The 16,199-nt window shown below is 53.1% G+C and overlaps 1 protein-coding gene across 2 annotated transcripts in view; it reads right to left on the reverse strand.

Annotated features, from left to right (window-relative positions):
• SLC25A37 (solute carrier family 25 member 37) overlaps positions 1–15,934 on the reverse strand; it is a 39,685-nt gene extending 23,751 nt beyond the window's left edge. The window contains exons 1-2 of one of the 2 annotated variants that reach the window (XM_039243761.1): positions 15,533–15,934; positions 9,064–9,183 (exon numbers count right to left, since the gene is read on the reverse strand). In XM_039243761.1, the coding sequence (XP_039099692.1) occupies positions 9,064–9,183; positions 15,533–15,742 (330 nt within the window). In that variant the 5' untranslated portion in view covers positions 15,743–15,934. The remainder of the gene's footprint in view (positions 1–9,063; positions 9,184–15,532) is intronic. The other variant, XM_039243762.1, reaches the window with a different exon arrangement.
• Between the last annotated feature and the right edge of the window lie 265 nt (positions 15,935–16,199).

Raw genomic sequence — 16,199 nt, forward strand, 5'->3', positions numbered from 1 at the left:
GGCTCTGTGCTGGCAGCTCAGAGCCTGGAGCCTGCTTCAGACTCTGTGGCTTGCTCTCTCTCTCTGCCTCTTCCCCACTCACGCTCTGTCTGTCTCTCTCTCTCTCTCTCTCTCTCTCTCAAAAATAAATCAACATTATAAATAAAGAGCGGAGAAAATTTAGAATCTTGCCATTTTACAGATGAAGAAACTGAGACTCGAACCAGTGACCTGTTTTTCTCAGGGTCACTCAGCTGGTGGGCCCCTGGTTATCTTACGCTAATTATGATTCACCCTAAAATACAAATGTTACATGTGCCTGTATCCAGAAAGAAAAGGCCTTTCTTTTCTTTTTTTTTTTTTGCCTTGCCTTTTCCTCAGTTCCTTCCCTGCCCTCCATGCTCAAGTCCTGGGTTGACAAAGTGCTCCCTGTCCCTTAAAGTGGCTGCTCACAGATCAGAAATCTGTTTTCAATTTAAAGCAGTTCCTGGTAAAAGTCCAGCTCCGTAGTGACGTTCACTTCTTAGGGTCCAGAGGAGAATTTCAGAAACTTCCTTGTGACTGGATTCTCAGAAAATACAAAGGATCCCTGAAAGAGACACTCACGGGAGGTCTCACATGAGGATTTCTTACTCAAGGTCAGGGGCAGCACCACCAGCGGTCTATGGTGGGACAGTAACGGAAGGTGCGGCCACCTGAGGCTGTCCCAGCTGCATCCTCATCACTGCAAACTGTCTGCACTGCCAGCCCCTTCTCCACCTCCTTCCGAAACTTGAAAGATTCTTCTGGAAGCACAGAAGGAGCTAAGAGTCTTCCAACTTGTTGATATACTCCCTATGGTTATTACATTGTTTCTACCATGAAAAGTTACTTTTGAAGCTGATATTCTTAATGCTCTAAGTGCTAACCATAAATAGTAATTTGCAAAGCAAGTTCAAGTAACGCTTGACCCTTCCTGGCCTGCATAAATACGTGTATATTAATTCAGTTTATTATCTGAGAAGCCAGGGAAAAGATTATTAACATAAGGTTCCAGGAAACCAAAAAATTAACACAGTTCCATTAAAAGAGAGCTCTCTGGTCTCACGTAGTCTTTGGGATTTTAACGACTTCACTGACTGCTCCTGTCCCGACAGGGCACTTTCTGTGGCATACCTTGAAGCCAGATCAAATCTTGGCTTCTATCTCGACCATTTCTTCTGGATAACAAGCTCAGCATTGTCTAACGACACTGAAAAGGCCCACACACGTCCTCCTTCAAAACATTCAGCAAACAGATTTGGTAACAAAGACCGCCTGTGCCAGGGGGATCCGCAGACACAGAAACCGAGGGCTGGCCTCGGGCTCAGCCGATTCTTGTCCGTGTCACCGGACTGGCCTTTTACAGAAACAGGACTCGGGTTCCAGAAGCTGCGAGGTCCAGGAGCTTCTGTCTAAACCCTGGCCTCACACAGACACCAGGGAACATGCCTCAAGAGCCCAGTTTCAGACTTTTGATCCAAACTGCCAGAGGTTGATGGACAAGCCAAGGGACGGTACTCTCTGCATTTTATAGGAAGCCCCGCCGAGCCAGAGAGGCTACAAAGGGAAGACAGGACAGGCAAGAATGTTCAGCTATATAGGCACCTTTAACAAGTGCTAAGGAGGGGTGCCTGGGTGGGTCAGTCGGTTAAACATCTGACTTTGGTACAGGTCATGATGTCTCAGTTCATGAGTTCGAATCCTGCATCAGGCTGTGTGTTGACAGCTCGGAGCCTGGAACCTGTTTCAGATTCTGTGTTTCCCTCCCTCTCTCTCTCTCTGCCCCTCCCTGGCTCTCACTGTCTCTGTCTCAAAAAAGAAAATAAACATTAAACTTTTTTAATAAAAAATAAACAAACAAAAAGTGCTAAGGAACGGCATACGGATCTGAGTTTCAAGAACAGGTCCAGGTGCACTGGGGCTCCAGGTCCCAAGCTCTGTGCTTTGGAGAGCACAGTGGTGGCCTAGAGTTTGTCGTCTCTCTCTCATAACCCTACAAACTGTGACCTGTGCCAGTAAAGGTCGCTCAGGCAAACCCTAAACCTCCACAAGTCATGTGACTGTATTTAATTTTTAGCCACGTACCTGGCGGCGGCTGCAGCTGGCACTTGCCACTAAAGCCACCCATTAATTATGAGCCAATTATGAGCAGAAATACCTCTGACAGGACAGCCTCCCTCTCTCTCCCCCTCCCTCCTGGTTTCTACCCTCCTCGGGTCTTTCATGCTGCAGTAAAAGTTCCTACTCAGGAAGGGAAAGGCCGCCAGGCAGTCCCTTGGCAGGGAACTGGGAATCAAAATTTCAGACCGTGGAGAGGAAAAGAAGGAATTTCAGAAAAAAGGGGAGACTATTTCACCATGGGGGGCAGGTCCCACGTGGAGCCCCAGAGAGATGACCTCAGACCACAAAAACTTTGTAGATTCTGCAGTCAGGAGGCTCAGGGCAGAACCCCAAAATCAGAGAGTCAGAGGGGTGCAGGTGTCCTGCTTATGGCCAGGCACCTTGAGGACAGAAGTGACAGTCGAGGGGACAGAGAGAATCACATGGTTTTGTTCTAATATCTCCATCTCCTTCGGTCTAAATATGGATACTGAGCTATTGCCCCAAGAGGTCCTTTCCTGTTCCCTCCAGATGAGGCTCCGGTGCCTTAAGGACAGGCTCAATGCCTCCTACAGGACCTCTGTCCTCCCTGCCACACAGGGACTTCTGCGGACAGAGACCACAGAGGCGTCGAGCCTTCTGGCTCCCCTGTACCCAGCACACATTGTCACTCTCTGTGTGCACCACTCCTGAATTAATTTCATCACTGAGTAGAGTCCAGGGGCTGAAGTTGTGTTCCACTCTTCCCCGTTTCTCTGAATCAGGCTAACGCAAGCCCACATTTAGCAAATAAGCCGTGGAGACAGTGACTAAGGAAAGAGGCGGTCTTGGTTCGTTGGTTAAAGACACGCCCCGGGCTTGCCCCTTCCACACTCACAGCACACACGTATACGCAGTCCGACATCTTTCCTTAGGGAAGGCTTCCCTGCTCTGGCCTGGTTCTTAGATCTGCTCATCAGCTCCTTTTTCATCCAGGCTCGTGACAGCCCCAGGACATCCTTGGGACATCCCCTATTCCAGGGGGGTGGAGCACGGTGGTCCCCTCCCAAGCAGGCCTGGCTGGCAAGCTTCCTGTGGGCTGCCGGCGTCCACCCACGACCTTCCGCACCTACTGCCAGGCCCGGGGCAGGCGAGGCGCCAGCACCGCCCTCAAAGTGGGCAGCAGGAGGAAATGAGGACTGGAGGACCTGGGGACAAAGGCGTCCGTGTCCTACCTCCTCCCCCTCTTACTTGTCTATGACAGCGGTCATGAACAAACCAGGAAAACAGACAGGGGGGACCGAGATTGGGAAATCCTCAACCTCATCTGCCCGGCACTCAAGAGCAGACTTGCTTAAAAAGGAAAAGTGAGCCTATAGAATGCGAACCCCCAGAGATGAGCGGGGCCCGAACTCCCCTGCCCGTGGCCTGGTCATTCACTAGCCTTGATCTCAGGAGCCGCACGCAGCTCCCCACAACGCCAGCCCTACAGGGTCAATTCTGAACGTGTTTCTGAGCACACTCGGAGCATAACTGGCCCTTCCTCATTAGCCAGCAAAAGAGGCGGGAGCAGGCGGCCATCCCGGTCTCTACTCAACAGATGGGAGACACTGTGTAAGGAGAGAGGTGCAGTGCTGGTGGCCACGCTGCTGCAGCGAATCCTACAGTGGCTGGAAGAAGAGCCTGTATTTTCCATTGCAGGGAGCTAACCTTACCCCTTTAACAGGATCCCAGTCTGATAATAAATACCATGACCTGGCACCCGCAGACAGCTTTATACTTTTTCAGCAGCAGAAAGTCGTTTGCTGCAAGCCTGTCCATCCATCCTTTCTTCCTAGATGCACTAAGTCGACCCGCAAGGAAGGCGAGTCAGGCACCGCTACTCTTCCCCATGTAAGAAAAGAAACGGCTGCCCTAGATGAAGGAACTCTGATGTAGAGCTCTTCCCAAGAGTCCATCTTCATATCGTGATTTGGAAAAGGATTCTTGGGCCAGTCCAAATTCAAATCACTATACTGAGCCCAACTTTTCAACTCCCTGATGAAATGAGAAGGTGCCTCTGCAATTTACTCCAGAGGGAGAAGCCACAACTCATCCACAGCAGTAACTAACCATTTGCCATCATCCTCTTGCCCTCTGTACTGGAGTATCTGACCAAAGAACTCTTACATATACGTTGGAGCCCTGCATTCCATGCCATACTTTGATTCCCTGCCGGCGCTCCTATAATTCCAATCCCTCCCTCCCAAGAATGCAGCTGGGGCACATCATCATCTCCTCTCAGAACCCAGCTCAGGGGCTCTGCTGCCATTAACATGTGAGTCTACTTCCCAGCACCTCACTTGCTTGCTCTCACCTGCTGCCTTCCTCATTGTCCCCCCTTCGCTCTGGTGTAGCAGAAAATGCTATTTTTCTGAAGCTGGGTTTTCTCATTTGTGAAATGTGAAACAGCACATGCCTTTTCCCACTTGCAAAGGAAAGCTAAGAGAATCAAATGACAGAAGGTAGATTGAAACAATAAAAAATACGGCAATATACAAGTACAAAAAAAAAACAAAACCCACACACAGTGGCATAACCAGGCTTTCAAGCAATAACACTTTTAGAAATGATATAGGAGCTAAAATGAACTCAGTGCTTACCAGGTACCTGATGCTATTCTTAACCTGCTAGGTGTATCATAATTCAGTATCATAATTCTCATAGCAACGTGGAGGTGGGTACTGTTATTATCACTGTATTACAGATGAGAAAAATCAGGCACAGAGAGGTGTGTCTAGGCACCGTGCCCAGGCAGTCTGGCCCCAGATCCTGCACTGCTAACCTGAACGGCTCTCAGTCCTAAGGCATATGGCCTCTGATATGACCTGTCATTATCTGGGCAGGTCAGGGTTTAGAAAAGCTGCCCACAAGTGAGATCCCACCCGAGGTTCTCAACAGGCCCATCAAATAGGGAAACAGACGATGTTAGTCTAAGACTAGTATCAGAGGAGCCTGGGTGGCTCAGTCCGTTGGTTCAGCCTCCAATTCTTGATTTCAGCTCAGGTCTTGATCTTACAGTTCCTGAGATTGAGCCCTGAGCTAAGAGTGTGGAGCCTGCTTGGGATTCTCTCCCTCTCTCTCTCTCTCTCTCTCAATGCCCCTCTTCCGCTTGCACATGTGTACTCTCTCAAAATAAATAAATAAACATTTAAAATAAAAAACAGGGATGCCTGGGTGGCTCAGTCGGTTAAGCATCCAACTTCAGCTGAGGTCATGATCTCGCGGTCCATGAGTTCGAGCCCCATGTTGGGCTCCATGCTGATGGCTCAGAGCCTGAAGCCGCATTGGATTGTGTCCCCTTCTCTCTCTGCCCCTCCCCCGCCCACACTCTGTCTCTCTCTCTCTCTCAAAAATAAATAAACATTAAAAAAAATTGGGGGTGGGCACCTGGGTGGCTCAGTTGGCTAGGCATCCAATGTTGGCTCAGGTCATGATCTCATGGTTCTCAAGTTCAAGCCCCACACTGGACTCTGTGCTGACAGCCTGGAGCCTGTTTTGGATTCTGTGTTACTCTCTCTCTGCCCCTCCCCTGTTCACGCTCTCTCTCAAAAATAAGTATTTGAAAAAACTTTTTAAAGATTTTTAGATAAATCAAATGAAATAAAACATAAAAAAAAAAAAAAAAAGACTAGTATTCGTCTATCAGACAAGGAGCCACCAGCCTAGAGAAGTAACTTGCCCAAGGTTTCAAAGCTGGTCAATGGCAGGACCAGGATTTAACTTCTTAAAGCCTATCCTGCCCCAGTTTGGTGCCCTTTCTAGGAGCCTGAAGGCCAGCACAAGCCTGAATGCACACACACCCCTGCCCAGCCCCTGCCCACAGGAGCATCTCAAATGCAGCCTTCACTTCCAGGCCTGGGAACAAAAGCTGTCACTACAGGGAGAGATTAGGCCTCGGGGGCCAACGCTTTCAGTGTCTCTCACCCAGAAGCCCCAGAGAAAAGTCCCCTCAAGTGACGCGAAGCTGCAGCCCCTCACTTGACCCAATGAGGGCCAGACGTTTCTTAAAGCCGTTACGCAATTCTTGCTTCAACCAAGCTGCTGCTGGGATCTCTATTTCAACACGTTTTGTTTTCTCTTCAGAGAGAAAGCACGAATGTGAAACCAGAACACCTCTTGGTGACCAGACAACGGCCCTTCCCGACTGTCTGGGATTACTGGTAGGGTGGAGAGTGTTTTCAGAGGCACCTTCTGGAAGCCAAGTTCAGCTTCCAGAATGACTAATGACCTCAGGGGTAAGGAAGAGGATCGGGGGGAGGGGTGCAGGTAGTACAACTGAGGGCCACTGTCTCCTCCAGGGGAAGGAGCCAACTCAAGATTGCTCAGCAAAGAAGCCGGAAATGATGCTCCCAGCAGGCCCCAGACCTGCAAGATGGCAGCCCGAGTCCAGACTCCAGACGCCCCAGACCTTATGCCTGTCTGAAAGCAAATACCAAGTTGGGCCATTCTTCTCGTCAAAGAGAGCCAGTCCTCCCTTTAGACCCTTAGCTCAGGGTCTAATTATAGGGAGCAATGCCCTGGGAACAGGGGCCGGGACTTATTTTTGTTGCCCGGTGTCTAGCACAGAGCCTGGCAAGGAAGGCGCTCAGTAAATGTGGAATGAAGTGGGCGGCCAGATGAATTAACAGCCTCACCGGGGTAAAACTGAGACTTGTGAGTCCACTGCAAAAAAAAAGAAAGGCCAACAAAAGGGCTGAGAAAGTCTTTCTGTGGGGAAGATCCATACAGATCCAAAAACAACACACACACACAACAAATGAAATTAAAATAGCATTTTTTAATAGCTTATTTCAAAGCACTGTTTCCCCCCGCATCTCTGTAAAACAACTATGCCTGCATTCATCCAACCGGTATTCACAGAACACCTTTATCGGTCTTGCTCTGGCCGACAAGTCAGAGGGAGGAGGCTCTGGCCCTCTGCACACTACTCAGGGTTCAGGCTTTATTCTGAAAGCAGAGAGGACAGCTGGGGGAGTGGGCGGAGAGAGACTCCAGGCTATGTGAGAGGCAGATGATGGGGCTGGTCTGCAGCCCCCCCCCCCCCCCCCCCACCCCCCGGCGGGATCTGCTGCACTTGAAGAACAGGCTGGATTTTCCATCCCAATCAGCTAACCTTACCTTTTAACAGGATCCCAGTCTGATAATAACCATGACTTGGCACCTGCAGCGAGCTTTATACTTTTGAAATTGTGTTCACTGTTTAAGCACAGTTCACTGCAAATCTGGCTGCATTTTCATCCCAGATGCAGTAACTGGACCTGAAAGGCGGGCAGGATGGGCATTGTGCCTCTTCCCTGCTCAAGAAAACTGCAGCCTGCCAGGACGCTGGAGGCCTCAGAGCTGAGAGTGACCAGGACCAGCTAGCTATGAATGATTTACAGTGATTCATTCAACAAATCCTTAACTGAGCATCTACTATGCACTGGGTATGGTTTCTGGCTACAGGAACAAACGAGAGAACAAAAGAGCAAAAGATTCCCACCCACTTAGAGCTTACATCCAAATAAGGGCAGACGAACCATAAATAACATATAAATAAACACACAAGGAATAGAAGTAATAAATAGAAGTAAAGGGCATTGTGTGTTAGAAGGTACCACATGCGGTGGGGAACAACAGCAGGACCAGGCAAGGGGGGAGCGGGGGCGAGGAGAGGCAGGGCACACTCAGTTATGACTCAGGTCGTCAGGGAAGCCATCACTGCAAAGGAGACCGTGACTCCCCTGAACCCAGGTGGCCGCAGTGGGAGGGAGAAGAACAAATGAAAGGAACTATTAAAGATGCAGAAACAGAAGGGTCTTGGAAACATACGGGGGGCGGGGGGGACAGTGGGCAGAAGTGAGAGGAAAGCTGACCAGGGCCACGAATTCCTGAGGGACGGGCCAGCAGGGGCGTGGACATCACGGACACCGAGGCAGCCACGTCTACACCATGGCTGCGAGGCAACAGGACACCCAGCCCCTGGGAAGACGAGACCAAAGCCACCAATCTGCCATCTGCGAATTACCAGGACCCAGGCAGAAACTGAGACATGCGTCCTGAGGGAGGAAAAGAGGGGGGTGGGCTGGTTTCTATGCAAGACCAGGAGGCCACCCCCCATCAGAGGGGCCAGGAAAACGACGAGTAGATTTATTAACAAGGAGATCACCAGCAGCTTCTGTGAGGTTGCAGCCGAGTGGTGGGCACAAAGCCAAAGGCCTGGCCAGTGGACAGGTGAGGAAGTAGAGACCGAGTACCAATGTTACTGTCATAACACTTGTTATTTAAAAATCTTTTTTAATGTTTTTTTTATTATTGAGAGACAGAGAGAGACAGAGCATGAGCAGGAGAGGAGCAGAGAGAGGGGGAGACACAGAATCCGGAGGCTCCAGGCTCTGAGCTGTCAGCACAGAGCCCACCACAGGGCTCAAACTCACAAACCGCGAGATCATGACTTAAGCTGAAGTCGGCCGCTCAACTGACTGAGCCACCCAGGAGCCCATCACTTGTTATTTTAAGGAGAAAAACCCTCAGGGCACTCGGGGTCAAGGGGAGATGTCTGGGCTTTGTCTGTTATTTAAGACGGGACAAGTTTGGACTGTATACATGCTTTTAGGAAGGAATCGCCGGTCAGGGGGAAGGCTAAAGATACCAAAACCAAGTTGCTCGTGAGAGTGACCAAAATGACTGCCACCACGGCCATTTATAGAGCGCCTGTGCAGCAGCCACTGCAGCAAGAGCTTTAGGCACGTTCCCTCGTTCAATTCGGTCAACAGTCTTCTGTCAAGGTTGACCTCAGCATTACCATCCCCACTCTGCGGACAAGGAGACAGCGCTGAGAGAGGTCACTAATGTGCCCCAGGTGCAGGGCCAGGCCTGAAGTGCAGGTGTATGTGGGAGGTCCCCACACCCCTTTTCCCTAGGCCTGCTGGCTCCCCTCTAACAGAGGAAGGGCCCTCTTACCTTATGACAGTAGGAAGGTGGGGAACAGCACGCTGGTTGGAAGGACAGGGACAGGAAGGTGAGCTTGACTGGGGTTCTGGTTTCTGTATGAACTAGAGCAAGCAAGATGCCACGCAGAGGCTGAAAAAGCAGAGGGAAGGGGATTTGAGAAGCAAGAGCATGGTCTGGAGCAGCTGTTGAGACCGACCAGAAGCCACAGAAAGACAGGCTGAGGGCCCCAGAGAAGTGGGCATACAGGGCACCAAAGGAGGCAATGTGGGGGGTTTCTCCGGAAGGGCTCGGCTGCCCAACGGGGCATCCCGGACTGGGGTGTGGGCAGGCAGGTGCGGAAGAACCGAAGGCAGGGGAAGAGAGGCCCCTGGAGTGGATGTGCTGAGTGGGCCACAGGCCCTGGTCTGAATGAGGAAGACGGGGACAGGCTTAAGGGGAGAAGAGGCTGAGACCCAGCCCAGTGCAGCCAGGCTGAGACGTCGGGATTCAAGACTTCGGAGGTGGCAAAGTTCTGGGTTAGGACGAGGCCCCACGGAGGTAAACGCCATCAGCCTGAGGGGCATAAAGAACACAGGGATTTGGATGTTAGTCGGGTGGTGCCCAGGAGGGGGCATCCTCAGGACGATGATGGGATTCATCGGTGGTGGGAGTAGTCTGTGGGCCAGCCACCAAAGCCCTGGGGGCATGGGGGGGAGTGGCTACAAAATAGTGTTGGTGAAGACCCCCCAGAGAGCACTCACTGCATAGCAGGTGCTGTCCTCAGTGCTTTAGGGACTGAACCCTTCCATCCACTAGCAGACAGAGGGACCACTTGCCTCCTTTTCACAAACAGTAAACTCAGCACAGAGAGGAGAAGGGACTTGCCCAAGGCCACACTAAGGGGAGCCAGGACCCAGTCCACACAGGGCTCGGGAGTCCCTGATCCTCACCAGTCCGCCTCCTGGCGGAGGTGAGCGGGCGACAGGGGGAGGAGGAGGAGGAGAGGAGCGACAAAGAAGGAGAGGCTGAGAAGAGCATGGTCGGTAACGGTGCCTGGGTCTGAGCTGATGGGAATCCTACACGTGACTGGCTTCCAGGGAGGAGTGGCTCAGGAGGAGAGCTGAATTTCTATTGGCACAGGCAGGCAGGAGCAAACCGGGGTGAGGACACAAGGGAGCCTGTTACGAGGAACTTCCACAGGGTTGGACCAATATTAAGGGAAGAAGAAAGCCATGGAAAGCTGGGTCAGGAAATTAGTGTCTGCATTTTATAAAGAAATGACAACCCAGAGAAGCTAAGTGTCCTGCCCCAACCAGTAAGGCAAAGACCAGGGTGGGAATCTCCAATCTCCACAGGATAGTTCTCTGAGGGCGACACATCCGGCTCAGAAAGAGCTTGATGGAAGGTTTATATCTGGAGACGAAGTGATTAGATACATCTCCCCTATGAAAAATGTCAGCCACGAGCACTGGAGGTGGAGGTGGAGAGGGGAAGGGCGGGCGTAGGGCTCACAGAGCCTCCTGAAGCGTTGGGCAAACAGCATGGCTGTAGAGATGCGTCACTCGTGAGGCAAAAGGGCTCACTGAAGATTAAAAAAAGAGAAAGAAAATTCGCTGAGAAGGAAATGTTGGGCACTAGGAGCAATATGAAGAGAGCCAGAGTATTCTGGGGCTTAACTGCCAAAGGCTTCATTCAACACACAGACGCCAGTTCATCCAGTGGGTTGGGGAAAGGCAGCCCTACTGGAGTTGGAAGGGGGTCAAAAACCCGTAAAAAAAAAAAAAGGGAAAGTGGGACTACAGTTGGTTATTGCTCCAAAGAGCAGATGAGACAAAAGCCCTCATGAATGAGATGGCCAACACTAGTTAAACCGTGCCCAGATGAAAACCAGGAAAAGGCTGAGGAAGAACACTTCACAGAGCAAGGCCCTCTCCCTACCCCACCCCCGTGTTACGTGCACACCCCTGAATGCTTTAAACGACAGTTAAATCTCCCATGAAGCCCCCAACTGCCTCTCTCTATGAAGAGGTGACGAGGTGATGGCACCTTCCCTGCTCACTAGAATCCCAGGGGCACCCCCTCAAGGCCTCTGCCCCAGCCCACCCCACCCCCACTTCCGGCAGAGGGGCTGGGTCAGATCCACCCCTCCTACAGCGGCAGGCCTGCAAGGTGCAGATCAGGGCTCTGGACAGCAGCAAGGGTGCTCATGGTAAAGAACAGGACAGGAGTTTAAGGGCACTCCTTTCTGACTCCAGGGCCCTCCCAAACGACCCTTTTGGAAAAGCACTTCCCACTTGGGGACAGAAAAGAAGGGAGGGGTGGGACAAGAAGGAGACAAGACAGGAGAAGAGAGACAGAAAAATCACTGTAATTTTCTTGCAAGAACTGGAGCAATTTGGGATTTCACGCCCTTTTGACGCTGAATGGCATCTACTGAACTGTACTGGGTTTTGAAAGCCCTGACACGGGTGGGAGGAGACTATGGCTGAGCAACCCTCCTACCAGTCAGCCTGCACCGCTGGGACCCAGGGGAGCACACCCTGAAGGTGAGGAGTGCTGAGCCTCCTGGCCTTGCCTGGCTCTCTCCTGCTCAGAGCTCAGCTGCGGAGCGCCCCCCTCCCCCCGCGCGGGGCCAACTGAGATTTCCAAGGGGCTCAGCACCCACGGGCCGCTAGAAAGAAGGATGAGCCTCACACCCTCACCATCAGCGCTTCTCCCCCACAGTTAAGGGCAGCCTTTCACTGACCAGGAACGCAAGGCGAAGGTCTGAGAAAGGGTCAGCGGAAGTTCCCTCGCTTCAAATCTTTCCTGTTTCCTTCTGCCCCTGCTTTCGCCACCACGGGACTCGGCATGGTCTAGAGTGGTGTGCCTAATCTGGATGGAATTTCCTCCTCCACCCACCTGGCATTCTCCCCACAGTCCCGCGAGCTCCGGACCAGGGCTTCTCGTAGCCACCCCGACATGCTGGTCTAGGTGACCATGCCACTTGCCACCCCAGAGCGCCGGCTAGTGAATCGTGGGGAACCTGCGGCAAAGGTCCCAGTTGGAAAGGAATGTGTAACTGCTACCAGTGTTCCCCTGTGTTCCCTCCTTTGGTACCAGGCAGGGGCTCAGAACTGACGGGGGGGCCAGAGTGGAGGGTCCCTCATGGGCTAGTAAGTACTCACACCCCCCACCCCAGGAACTGAGAGAAGGGCACAGGAAGAAGTAGTGAAGTCTGCCGAAAGTCTTCCAAATAACGCTTTAATAATCACAGGCTGTCGATTGCTGGAGCTCAAGAGACATTAGTTAGCCCACGAGGTTCAGTGTTCTTCACACTTTTTGAGACCATGAGCTCCCGTCAGAAGAGCATTTTGCACAGCCATCCACAGAACACACACACACACACACACACACACACAATTCCACCAAGCAACACTCTCCTTATTGGATGCCACACACGCTTGGATTCTGCACTCTCACCACTCTGTCCTTCTTAAAATGTTGATGCAATTAATGGATCACAGCCCACAGTTTGAAAAACGCAGGTCATGAAAACGACACCAGGGGGTGGGACAGGACTTCGTGGGAAAGCACCTTCAACATAATACTTTAAAGCATCAGTAAGGCTGGCCTTCTGCCCACGTGACCACAAAAGCAAGCAGTTTGTTAGGCTCAGCGGTGAAAGTGACCAGCACCTAATTCCATGGTCCCCACCATCTAGGATTGAAAAACTGAAGAAAGCAGGCCCACTCCATACTCTCTCTTAACTTCACGTGATCCAAGTTCAAAATGTGTGCCTTATCAAAAAAATCAAAGAAAACGTTTTCTTCCAACCTACCGTTTACACTGACGTGGCTTCAACTGTAATAATTATTTGGAATTTCAAGAATCATAAAGGAGGACAATGGGTGTTCTGTGTACATACAAAGGGGGAAGGGTTGAGAATGGGGAGAAATACTGAACTGGTCCACTGCCCCGTTCTTACAGCAACGAACCTAAGGCAAAGAACAGTGTCTAAGGCATGAAGCAAGTTAGGGGCAGGGCCGGAAACCCGACCTAGGCTCCTGACTCCATTACCCATGGTCTCCAACACCCAAAATATTTAAGAATACAGTCGCGGTCTCCGCAAATGGAGCATTTCCATGACTGAAGCATGGACGCATCCCTGGTACGTCATGCTGGGCACGGACAATTCAGCTGATCTTGGCAGAACTTGGCGTTCTGCTGCAGCCCCCTTGGGCTCATGGGATGGGGGTGCACACTACCTTTCTCTGTGCCTTTTCTCTCAGCTGAAAAATGAAAAGGATAATCCTTGCTACCCACTTCCAGGAAAGTTGTAGTGGAAAACGAGGTGCTCTGACAGCAAACCTGCATGCTTAAAAACAGAAGAACCCCTCACCTTCAGTTTACAGTCAAGCCCCGTAAGGGGGGTGACTTGTCTAGGACAGCGACCAGCTCCATCTACCACACACACCCTGTTACCTATCCACGGGTGAAAACTGCTATGTAAAGTATCACTAAGTACACAGTGACATCTGTATCAAAACAGACGATGTTTAAGAGCAGGAGGAGGGGCAGGGAAAAAACTAACCAGAACACACAATTTCAACATGTAAGACCAATGCCTCCTCAGGGTGTTGAAAAGGGAGATGAAAAGGCATGAGTAATTATTTCTAATCCTAAAGATAAGTTACAGGGATGCTCTGCAGCAAATGCAGCAAAATCTCTTAAGCGGTAGAGCTCCTCGATGGACCGTTCATCTCTGAGATGCTGTGGGTCCGGTACCTGCTCCAATAACATCTCCCTGCCCCTAACTTTCCAGATACTCCGTCCAGCGCCCTGGAGACAACAGCTTCAAATATGGGAAAGTTTATTACCCATGGGGGATTCTTTCCTATACAAATGCCACCCGGCATCTGTCCAGGGTCTTCCTTGGAGAAGCTCTGAAAACCTAAGAGGCAAGATCTTTCCCCCCGCCCTCCAAAACCCCAATGGCAAGGGCCATTCCCTCCATTCCCTGCTGGGATGCTGGGTGGTGGGAAGATGTGATGGCTCAGGCCCAGCAGCACAGTTAAAGGCTTGGGCCTCACCTTTCCTCAAACGCTCATGCTTTCTTTCCCTCACTGCATCCCTGTCTGTGTGTCTGTCCACTGATGGCTAGCTCTAGGAGAGCTGTCCAGGACTGGGAAGAAAAACCCTTCTGAGTCCGACACCCTGGTCCTCACACGCCGCATGTGGGGCCAGCATCAGCGCGAAGATAACAGCTGCAGTGAGGGGGCGCCTCGAGCCCTGCCTTTCAAGATAACTGCCACCAAGGCCCAACAGGACTGGAGTCCGAGGAAACAGGCGGAGTGTCAGCCTGGCAGGTTAATCATTTCATCATCTCTTCGCCTCAGTTTCTTCCTCTGTTAATCCCTGGGCTGCTGGACGAACTAGTTGAGTTCTGTTTACAAAAGTGCAAGGGGTCAATAGTACCCGCATTACCTTCCTGCCACTGGGTGTCCTGAATAGGCGGACAGAAGGCAGCTCTCAGTCTAACAGGAAAACTCCTCCTGGCTAACGCTGCCTCCTTGCAGAAACGCATGTAAAACTACCTGGGGAAGTGACGGGCAAGCCGAGCGCCTATTACACAACCCACAGTGAAAGCTGCATAGCTCCCGCTCTCCTTGCCTGCCTGCCTCCTGCAACAAAAAAAGAAGGCAAATGTCACTGCTGGGCTCACGGCCTCTAGGCTGCTCGGCCGCCAGAGCTCCTGGGGAAAAGGTGCAGAAACCCCGTGAAAAGGGGATCGCGTAGGGCGTCGCTGAACCGGTATCCCCAAGAGAGCTGCCAAGAACCGAGAGAACCAACCCTACCCCTCCCACGCCTCCCCAGAAACCCGGGGAGCAGGAGCAGAAGCTACAGCCCACACGCCAGGGCCACAGGGCGCGCGGCCGAGCCGGGGCCACGTTTCTCGGCGCTGGCGTGGTTAGCGCTTCCCGGCGGCGAGCTCCGTAGCAAACTGCGCACGTGTGGGCAACCGCGGCCACCCGGCACAGACCGGCGGGGACACCTCTCGCCGCGGCTCGGACGCCGGGCGCGCCGGCGGGAGCCACGAAGCGCTGGGGCCCCTAAGCCCTAGGACGGCGTGGGCAGACGCGGTAAGACTGGGCAGCGCTGCACCGATGGCTCCCTCGGGCACCCCGCCGCCGCCACCGAGCCCAGGGGGGCTCGCCAATCCCCCTCCGCCGCCGCAGCGCCGCCAGCAGCCAGCGTCGGGAAGGCGACAGGAGCGGCGGTGCGGGGCGCCGGCGGGAGCACCCTCGTGGGCAGAGGGGCGCCCCCGGGGCCCAGGCGCGCGGCGGAAGGAGCGGCGCGCTCGCGGCGAGACACGGGGCGCCGCGCCCCACGCCCGCCGCAGCCCGGGGGAGAGGTGTTTTCGGGGCGCTCTCCAGGCGGCTCTGGCGCGGGATGCAAACGCACACGCGCGCGCTCCCCTCTCTGCTCACTCCGTGCCTACAGTCTCCTCCCGCCTCACCTTCACGGAGTCTACCGGGTACATGACCGAGTGCTCCAGGATCCCGGCCATCGCTCCGGCTGTCATGTGGGTGGATAAGGAGGCGCTGGTCGGCAGGTTCTCATAGTCCTCCGACCCGCCGTCCTTGCAGCCGCCGCCGCCATCTCGGCTGTCCCCATCCATCCTGCGTCCCACAGCCTGGCTCCCGACGCCGCCGCGACGCAGCTCCATCCGCCAGCTGCGCAGGGCGCGGGAGGCTGCAGGAGGTGGGCAGGGAGGGGGAGGGGGCGAAAAACTTCACTTCTTAAAGTGGGCACCACCTCCCGGGTTTTGCGGCGCCTGACGCCATGGCGGGCTGGGGTGGAGCAAAGGGGTCCAGACACCAATCGCTGGAAAAGAAGAGGCCATCCGCGGCCCCACCATTGGTGTGCGGGATAGTGGGGACCCGCCTTCCTGTGTGACGTCACTGTCCAGTGCAAATTTCCAAGCAACCGGACGGGGGCGAGAGGAGACGTTGGTGTGTCCCGGGAAGTTGTACTACCTCCAGGGTGCTGCTGCTGCTGCGCTGGGGGCGGGCGGGGCAGAGGGGGGCTGGTGGTCACTGGGCAAAGTCACCCGGACCGCGGAGGGGCCAAACCCAGGGCTGAAGGGAGATCAGAAACAACGGATAATCTTACCCCAGAGCCCG

The sequence above is a fragment of the Hyaena hyaena genome, unplaced genomic scaffold (assembly GCF_003009895.1).
Source record: "Hyaena hyaena isolate Hyena2069 unplaced genomic scaffold, ASM300989v1 scaffold_230, whole genome shotgun sequence".
NCBI classification, from domain to species: domain Eukaryota; kingdom Metazoa; phylum Chordata; class Mammalia; order Carnivora; family Hyaenidae; genus Hyaena; species Hyaena hyaena.